At 49.9% G+C, this 9,425-nt stretch overlaps 1 protein-coding gene across 1 annotated transcript in view; it reads left to right on the top strand.

Moving 5' to 3' along the window:
• Positions 1–2,738, top strand: part of SLC29A3 (solute carrier family 29 (equilibrative nucleoside transporter), member 3) — a gene marked incomplete at its 5' end in the record, with an annotated part of 8,365 nt that extends 5,627 nt beyond the window's left edge. Inside the window, 3 exon segments of the mRNA XM_010013770.1 lie at positions 1–101; positions 1,230–1,392; positions 2,069–2,738. The exon segment at positions 1–101 is cut by the window's left edge and continues 8 nt beyond it. Coding sequence (XP_010012072.1) covers positions 1–101; positions 1,230–1,392; positions 2,069–2,738 — 934 coding nt within the window.
• Between the last annotated feature and the right edge of the window lie 6,687 nt (positions 2,739–9,425).

The raw sequence follows: 9,425 nt of genomic DNA, 5'->3' as shown, positions 1-9,425 counted from the left end.
CTGTGTGGCCATCGTCAGCAGTGCCTCGACTGTCTTTAGCAGCAGCATCTTCGGTCTGAGCAGCTGCTTCCCCATGAGGAACTTGCAGGCGCTGATCTCGGGTTAGTGTCCCTCAGCCACTCTGTCGTGGTGTGATTGCGCTCTTTCACAATCCTGTGGCTGGGTAGTTGGATTTCTTTCTCTTCTGCATCTGGTATTTTGTCACATAGGGTTTATTTTAGAAACTTAAATTTGCCTTAAGGATAAAGGGAAGTTGCTGAAGGAGAAACATATTCAATCACATGAGCTTGTGCTTTTGTTTCTGTAAATACCCATAAATTAAAGTGCTGAGGGCTCATCAGAAAGAGTCCTTCACCATGCTTGCTTGGGGGGTGAACACCCTGCAGAGCAGTGTGACAGCTTGACCTCATTATTTGTTCTGTGCAGGGGGAAAGGAGGAAGGAGCTGGAGCTTCGACTTTGCATTGTCTCCTCCTTTCTGTTCATCATTTCCATCAGTGATGAGGGGCATGTTGGGAGCTGTGAGTGATGAGCTCCCTGGAGGTTTGATAACATTATAAATGTGCTACGGAACATCTGACAAACTAAGATGGGAAGGGGAAAAAAATCAAAATGGAGGAATTTTCCTGGGGCCAAGACAGGAGTGTTGTAATGAGTTTAGCCCAGTGGGGGAAGTCACTGCATCCCTGAGATGGCATACCTGTTGCTGGTGGCTTTAATTCCTGACTGGGGGGGGTGATGAAGTGGTGGTTATATGTGTGGCAGTGGAAGGCCAGGTGCAGGCTTTGGGCAGGGTTTGGACTTTCTCTGCAGGACTCGGCATGTGCAAGCCCAGCAGGTTGGGTCCCATCCTGACCCCTGTGTAGTGCCATGGCTGTTTTGAAAGGGCATGCAGGATGCAACCTTGGCTGTGATGCAGTGCTACAAATAGCTGTGTTGCAGCAAAGCATGGAAATGGAGATGGGCTAGTATGTCAAGCAGCACCCTGAGCTGAGTTTGGGACCAGCATGTGGGACAGGGGATGAGCTGCTTCCCCTGAGGGGTTTGTGCATACCAGGATGTATTAAGAGCATGCTGCTGTCTCTTATTTTTCCCTTTGCATCAAAGTCCTCCTCACTAAAGGTGCTGTGGGTTGCTCTCTGCCACCTCCATGTCCCCCACCTGTGCTCATCTCAGTCAGGCTGGCTCAGTTCTGGGTGCTGAGCTCCAGCTCTCTGGTCCCTCACACAGGTCAGGCCATGGGTGGCACGATCAGCGCCGTTGCCTCTGTGATAGACCTGGCTGCAGCAGCCAATGTTACTGACAGCGCCCTGGCCTACTTCCTCACCGCTGACATCTTCATCATCATCTGCATCATGATGTACCTCCTCCTTCCCAGGTTGGAGTACTCCAGGTGTGTGCACCTGCCTGCCGAGGGCATCCCACATCCCATGGGCTGAGAGGGTTTGTGACTGTTGATGCTGAGCAGGGTTGCTGGGGGCACCCATGGGATGCTTGCTGTGCCAGTCCCTGCCCTGTCACCCCCCAGCATCCCACCCTGCATCCTGCACACTTCAGCTCTGGCACTATGCCGCCACCAGCCACACTTCTGCATTTGACTGAAACCACAGACTGAAACTGGGCATCTGGCCCAGTGTGTGCTGAGTTTCTGACAAGCCTCCCTGGGGGATAGAGGGTGCTGATGCCGGGGCTTCTGAAATGCATGAAGTCAGCAGAGAGTCGTAGACTGGAAGCAGCCAGCTAGGTGGGTCCCTGTAGGGTATCTGTGGCCCATCCGTCTTGTTTTATGTGAGCAACCCCTGAAACCACCTGCCCCCCTCAAATGCCTGCTGCAGTAGGTCCCCTCTGTGAACTATTGAGGGTAGAAAGGGATACCCATGGTGAGGAGGAGGGAGTGTTACCTCTCTGTACGAGGCAAGAGCTGGAGGTGTGATGGGGTTGCTGCAACCATTTTCACTGGGTCCAGCAGACATCCCTGCATATCCAGCTTCTCTCTTGCTCTCTCCAAATCTGTTTGTGTTCCTCTCACATGCACTTGGCTAATAATCTCCTTCCTTCTCTTTCTTCAGGTATTACATGAGAAGCCAGGAGGAGAGCCCATCTCTGGCCACTGTGCCACCTGAGAGCTCGATGGAGGATGAGGCAGAGCCAGAAGGCACCACAAATACCTCCTTCCTTACAAAAAGCACAGGCATCCCCCCACTCCGCCCTATCCTGCAGAAGACCGCTCTCCTTGGCTTCTCCCTCTTCTACATCTTCTTCATCTCCATCATCATCTTCCCTTCTCTCTCCTCCAACATTGAGTCCGTCAGCAAGTCATCGGGAAGCCCATGGAGCACTAAGTACTTTGCACCACTCACCAGTTTCCTCCTGTACAACTTTGCTGACTGGTGTGGGAGGCAGATCACTGCCTGGATCCAGATGCCTGGTCCCAAGAGCAAGCTGCTGCCTGCCCTTGTCCTCCTTAGGACCATCTTCCTCCCTCTCTTTATCCTCAGCAACTACCAACCCCGGGCTCAGATCCAGACGGTGGTCTTCAACCAAGATGTTTACCCGGTGGTCTTCACAGCACTGCTGGGGCTGAGCAATGGCTACCTGGGGACACTCGTCATCATCTATGGCCCCAAGATCATGCCAAAAGAGCTGGCTGAGCCGGCAGGGGTAGTGATGACATTTTACCTCATGCTGGGGCTGGCTGTGGGATCTGCCTTCTCTGTTCTCATCGTCCACCTCATTTAGACAAGCAGCTGGGGGGAATGCCCTCAGTTTGCGGTGATGTTGGGTATTTAGGATTTTTTCCCAAAAAAGTCAGGCATGCCATGGTTTTGGGACAGGCTGCCTGTCTTGCTGGGGGGAAGAAGGGGTTTACATCCAAGGGGAAAGTCCTTCTTCTGGGAAGGGGTGTCCCCTGTGCCTGGGAGACATTTGTCACTCTCCATCTCGACTGGAGCAAATGGACCAAAAAAGCCTTGTCCTCCCCAGGGAGCTCAGGGAACCACAGGGGGCACAGGGAAACCTGGCCCTCACCCCAGTGCCAGTGGGTAAGGGTGGCTAGCTGGTGCCACCACGCTGGTTTTAAACTGAAACCAAGGCTTTTGATGGCACCTTGGGATTTGCTGCCTCATTGTTTCGAGTTTGCACCTGCAGTGTTTGGGTGGTCTCAGGGGGATCCCCTTTCATCAAACTGGGGTGGTGAGCTAAAGGGAATTTGAGCCCTGGAGCACCTTCAAGGAAGCTTTGGGAGCAAATAGCAGCCACACCAGGGAGGAGGGTGCCATTTCGGGTGTATTTCATACATTCACGCCACAAGAAAGCATATATAAGGGAAACCTCTCCACTTGGACTTGTGCTTGCTTTAATTTTTTTTAAGATTGAATTGAAGGATCATCCATTTCCCAGCACAGTGCTACCTACTAGTGCCAGGGTTGTGTGTCATGGCCAACCCAAGATAATTTCTTCAGTTGTGACTGTGGTGTGATGGTTGTGAATGCCAACTTACCTGTCTGCAGCTGAACACCAAGGAAAGTGAAATGCTAAGTGGCCCTAACCTAAGGTTTTTAAGGTGCCTTTAATCTGTGTTGAGAAAGGTCTATAAAAGCCAGGGAGAAGTATTAGGCATTAATGTCATGGTCACAGCAGAAAGCTGATTAATTTACTTAGGTAGTATATGGTCTCCAGATGTTTTTAGAGGGTTGAGCTACTGTGACACCCAAAAATATGGCCCACCCAAAGAGGACTGGCTTTTAAAGTCACTTAAACTTCAGTGCAGATGCACTTGGACAATTATTGTGTTTATTTTCTCAAATGGTGTGGATTTGTGGTCTAGCAGAGGTGAACTGGAAAGCAAGGATGTAATGGCATAACTTGGCATTGTGGATGATGCCTCAGGGATGCTATCTATGGAAAATACTTCCTTTAGGACTGGGTTATTAGCAGATGTCCTGTTAATGGCATGCTGTCAGCATCTCCTGCTTGAGAGAGTAGCAGTGAAGCTGCTGGTCTGAGTTGCCAGGCTGTCTCCATGCTGTGCTGGATGTGGTAGGTAGTGAGAGGAAGGATGCAGGGCTGGTGCCTTTCCACCTGCTCCTGCCCTGGCTTTGCTGGGTGAACAGCAGGGATCGATGGTGGTTGTTGCCATGAGGTGCTGTGCAGGCTTGGTGTGTGCTGAGTTTTTATATAAATCCTTTCCAGTGTTCAGTTTGGGCTCATTGTTGATACAGACACAGTTTTGCTTTATGGCTGATTTTTATTTAAACATAAAATCCAGACACAAGTGGAAAATTTACAGGGTGTGCAGTACCGAGGAGCAGCTTTACAGCACGTGACTTTGTATGTGTCGGCTCTTAATCCTGTTACTTCAGTAGGTTTGCAGCCCTTCAGCCCTTGACACGTGGCCAGGGGCTGCTTTGGCCAACATTGACCCAGATGAAGGTCTTCCTCAGCTTGAAGGGCAACCCAAGGGCTGAGAGTAGTGATGCTGGCAAGCCAGCTAGGTGCTGCTCATGGGGGTAAGCGCTCCCATCACCTCTGTGGGTGCTGGAGCATTGCTTGGAGTAATGCAGTACTTGGTTGTGGCTGAAAAGCCCAAGCCAACCTCTTGTTGGCAACCAGAACATCCCTTTGTGGCCTTCAGTGCTTCCTACTTGAGAGCCTGCCATGTGATCTGCTCTCCTCAACTCGTACGTTTTACCTCTGGTCCCAGGTGTGATGAGATTCTGCTTGTTTGCCGACTGCTTTGCACTCTGTTGATCCTCTTCATGTTACAGACCAAATACCTTTTGAGACAGAACTTAATTATCCAGTACCACTGCTAATAAAGTTAATTCTTGATACTGTGCAACTACTGGTGTCTGGAGTGATTTCTCTGGAAGACAGCACTGATGCATGAAGTTTTAGCTTGCATTTTTCCTTCTGGTCATCCTTCTCTCCCAGCTTGGACTGTAAACTCTGATAAATCACTGACAAGGGCCAGGTGAAGGAGCCCTGAAAAAATTGCCTGGTTATTCTAATTTAATATCTCCAAATGACCTGCAGATAAGTGCATCTGCAGGGGGAAGCAAGCAAAAAGGGAATATATCCTTTGTCTTTGATGATATTCAGCTAAGTAAAGTTAGAGAAATGAGGGGGGAAAAATATCAGTACAGGTTCAAATTGGGCAAGAATCAGGTCAGCGTATAAAGCAGGGACCACTGGTGGAGTACAAGGATGTATGGTATGAGGTACAAGGATGGGTGCTGCTAGGCAGCCATGAGAGTGTGGGTGATCCCCCTGCAAAACGGGGTGGGTAATTTATAGGATATTGCATATAATGGCGTATAACAGGGAAGTAACTACTGCTATATACTGCCTGGGTGAAGATGTATCTGGTGCTCTGTGTAGGCTATATCAAAGAGCTTAAGGTAAGAAAATGCAGAATGACAACAGAAACAGTAGTTGCAAGGCAGAATGAAGTATGCTGCATCTTGGATGTGTTAGTTGAAATGCAGTCACAGTTTATTTCTTGATGGTTTTAAATATTTATCTTTGGTAAGAAATGCAGCCATTGACCCCGGTTTCCAGCTCAGTAATGATGCATGCTCTCTGCTCTACACCAGCACCAAGGTGGGACAGCCAGCAGAAATGTTGTGGGGGTCAAAACCTACTTCATGGTATTTAGCTAGAAGTTTACATTTTTCTTTCTAGGTCTTGATGAGCTTTACAAGAGGGAATTGCTCCCCAGGTCTGTCTTTGTACCAGGGACACTTGAGATTCAGAGGAAGGCCTCGGCTATGGGCAGGGCTGGAAGCTGAGCTGGGTACATGGGTCTTCCTCACCCGACCACATTGCCAGGCTTTATTTATTTATTTAATTAACACCATCCCCTTAGCTGTTTAAGACAGCCTAGCAGGGTTGTAAAGGTTTACACCATCTTTAAGCCAAGGAAAGTGGGTTGTGAGGTGTCTTGGGGGGGAAGAACTATGTACTCTGCAGGGCTTGGCCTTGTCTGACCAGTGGGTATAAAATGACGCAGGAGCTTGAAAAATTCATGAAGGTGGATGCACAAGGTGAATCTAAACAAAAGATGGGCATGAATCCCTGCATGGTGCCAAGTGGCAGAGCTGCCATTTGCCCAGCACTAGAGGCCAGCATCACTGGCAAAACAACCCAGAGGATGGAGAGCCCCTGCGCTCTCCCAGCTCTGTGTGGAGCTGGCAGCCTGGCATGGTCGGGATGCTGCTTCTGCCCCATGATGGGTTCTCCAATGGCATTTGGTGTTAAATCCAGTTGATGGAGGGGAGGTGAAAGCTGTGAACTGGCAAAGCAACACCAGCAAGACAGGAGGGCATGGGGAGGAGGAGGTGTTTGGATGAAAGGGCAGAAAGCGGAGGAGATGCATCTGTTGCAGCTTCTGCTCAAAGGAGGCTATCTGAGCCTATGCCCATCCTTATCTTTTGTCCTCTCAGCTTAATGGTGCCAGCTAGTCCTCCTTCTTTTGGAGCTGGAGCATTTAAGTGTAAGTATTTGGGGCTTTAAAGCCAATAAACACACTCCAGGAGGAAACTGTTACAGGTACTCATCTCCCATCAGTTGAAAGTGGCTTTTCCTCTTTGATCTCCAAAGCCTTTCTAGCCTGTCCCCACTTGGTGGAGTGCCCCAGAGGGTAGAAATGCTGGCACCCCTCCATCTGTGATACCAGCCTTTGCATTGTAGAGGCTTTGGCACAGCACTATTACCCTTTGGGAGGGGGAAGCATCTTTGAAACAACCTTGTTATCCTTCAGCATTGCCTTGGTGATGACCAGAGAAGCTCTGCTGCCTCTCAGCTGCTCCGTTGTACATGTCTGGGAACAGGACTCACCCTTTCAGTGTTTTGCTGTGGTGCCCTGCAGGTCAAAGGCCTAGAGAGCTTAAGTGGGATTGCCTTTGGTGGCTCCACTGTGGGAGCAGGGACTGTTAGGGTGGTGGTACATGGTACCCGGTACATGGCAAGGTATCTGCACAGAGCATCCCTGCACATCTGCATCTGTGCCTGTCCCTGGCATTCCAACAAAACTCCTAATGAGCTCTGGTGGGCCCATGGCCAGCCAGGAGCCAGCATGCATGACCTTGTTCTTGAATACCACCCTGTGGTAGCTTCATTTCTATGGGCAGCAGGGTCCCAGAGCAGTGCCCTGTTCTGCATGGCAGTTTGGGCAGCATGTGGAGAGCCTTCACCCCATCACAGATAAGGTGATGTTCTCCAATCCCTGCCCCTTCAAAATGCTGTTGCCTTCTCCTCTGCAGCCATGGAAAAGGTATTTTCAAGGTATTCATGCTTGCATGCGCAGGGTTGAAGCTTGCCAAGCTCTTTAGCTTTGTGGTAAGCATCTTTCTAAAAAGGGAGGTGCGAGCCAAAGCTTTCAAATGCCAGTGGTCATCATCTCTGCTGGGGGTTTGGGGAGGGCCATGGTCCCCAGCAGAGGAGCCAAGCTGATCCTGCCCCTTCATAGGTGCCCCAGAGAAAAAAAAACTCAGCTTTGAAACCTCACCAGCCAGCTGCAGGCTTGCCCGGCTGCTGTTCTCCTTTTACATGTTTTATGGAGTGATTTGTACTATATTTACACAACGGTGATGAACAGTTTTTAAAATGGAAACGAAGAAAACGCTGTTGAGTGAATTGTTACAAAAAAGCCCCATTTGCCATTCCAGCAGGGGGAAGAAAGGGATAAAAATCACTATCCTAGGGACACGCTGTTCGTCAGATATGGGTATTTTTTCCCTTGATTTGTGTGCCTAATGTGAGAAGAAGAAGTCGCAGATGCATGCTGAATTCTGCGGGGAACATATGCATGCATTTAAATCATTTACAGCATTTACTGGTGCAATTGTAAAGCACATTATTTTTCTGCATTTGTAATTAGGCTCTAAACAGATGGTGAAGGACTGTAGCTTCTGATTAGACAGGCTTGTGCTCTGTTGGACAGCACTGTGAGAACAAACTGAGAAGAGAAAGTTTTCCTTCTAATTTATCACACCATGGAGTGTGGGGGGTAGAGTATCTGGGGCTGGCTGAGTACAAATTCCAGTGTGCCTGCAGCAGGCTAGGCAAAGCTGAGCAAGCCAGCGGGTCTGCTCCCTCTGCCATCCAGCTTGCTGATGCATGGGGTGCACACACACACCCCTCCAGCTCAGCTTCGCTTCCAGATTTTGTAAGCCCCCCTCACTCTGTGCTGCACAGCTTCGGGTACCCAACAGCACATGGTACAGTGTCTGCTTTGACAAATGATTTTAATATGAAGCAGAAGGCTTGGGTTTGAGAAGGGCCTTTAAAGCAGGAGCAAGCGCCAGGCTTGCGGCTGTGTATGAGGAGCCAGCATGTGTGCCTGGTGTTAAGCTTTGCTCCTCAGCATTGCCTTTTTTCTGCCACGCTGGTGAGCCCTCAGTTTGTCAAGGTGGGTAGAGCTTTCCTGCATCTCTAGTGGGGCAGCCTCAGGAGCTTTGACAGCAATGTGGATCTTCATCTCTGGGTCCTGGCTCCCTTTTTAAATACATCACCTCAGAGATCTGCTAGCCTTATTTTTGACCATAAACAGCAGCAGCAATTTTTCACAGCCAAAGTGCAAGCACTTCCATGGTGAGCCTGCATTCCCTTGCATGCCCTCTGACTCTAGCTGGTCAGGAGTCATTCCTTACTATCCTGTAATCACACAGAAGAGAACTTGTTAGGGATTGTTTGTACTTCTTCCTACAGTTTCTTATTTTCCTAATTAAATTACAAGTGTGTGAACCCAGCCACAATGGGTTAAATGAAAGGCAACTGGAAGAGCAAAGAGACACAGAAATGGAGCAGGTCAGGTAGACCCATGGGGCTGGAATTTGGACCACTGGGCAAGCAGCATTGGTGCCCTCCAGGTTTCCCCTGAGGCAACTATGTGACCAAATTTACTCTGTGACCTGCTTGCTCATTCCCTTGAAGCTGTGCGAATAGTCGTCACCTTCTCTTGTGGTTTTGTCTTGCTCCCTGGATTACCATCAAGGTTACACACAGGAGTCCCCAAGAGGGAGGCCGTCTTCTACCTGGCACAGCGCTCTGGAAAGTCCCTGACCACAACTGGGACACGCAGCTCGGAGACCTCACTGCAGGGAGGTGGCACAGCACGGGGTCTGGTGACATGCGACAGGAGAGCGCGTCCAGCCCGGCCCAGGCAGCCGAGACCCAGAGGGCTGTCGTGCGGATGCTGTGCCTGTAGATGGCACCTTCTACTCTGCTGAGGAGGAAATCATAATAGGGTTGGGGAAAACCGGCAGCTCAGGTAGGGCTCAAAGCTGGGAGGTGGTGGCACGAAGTGACTCAAGGCAGACATCCCCAGGGGAGTAAAGGACCCGGCTCACAAAGCTGTTCCCCTCTCACTGTGACAGCTCTTGCTCAAGACTGCCTATTGCAACCGTCACTAGTCTGAGAGTTTAT

Source organism: Nestor notabilis, unplaced genomic scaffold (genome assembly GCF_000696875.1).
Source record: "Nestor notabilis isolate BGI_N333 unplaced genomic scaffold, ASM69687v1 scaffold33550, whole genome shotgun sequence".
Taxonomy (NCBI): domain Eukaryota; kingdom Metazoa; phylum Chordata; class Aves; order Psittaciformes; family Psittacidae; genus Nestor; species Nestor notabilis.
Note: the sequence above shows the minus strand (reverse complement) of the source record. Positions and strands in the feature narration are given on the sequence as shown.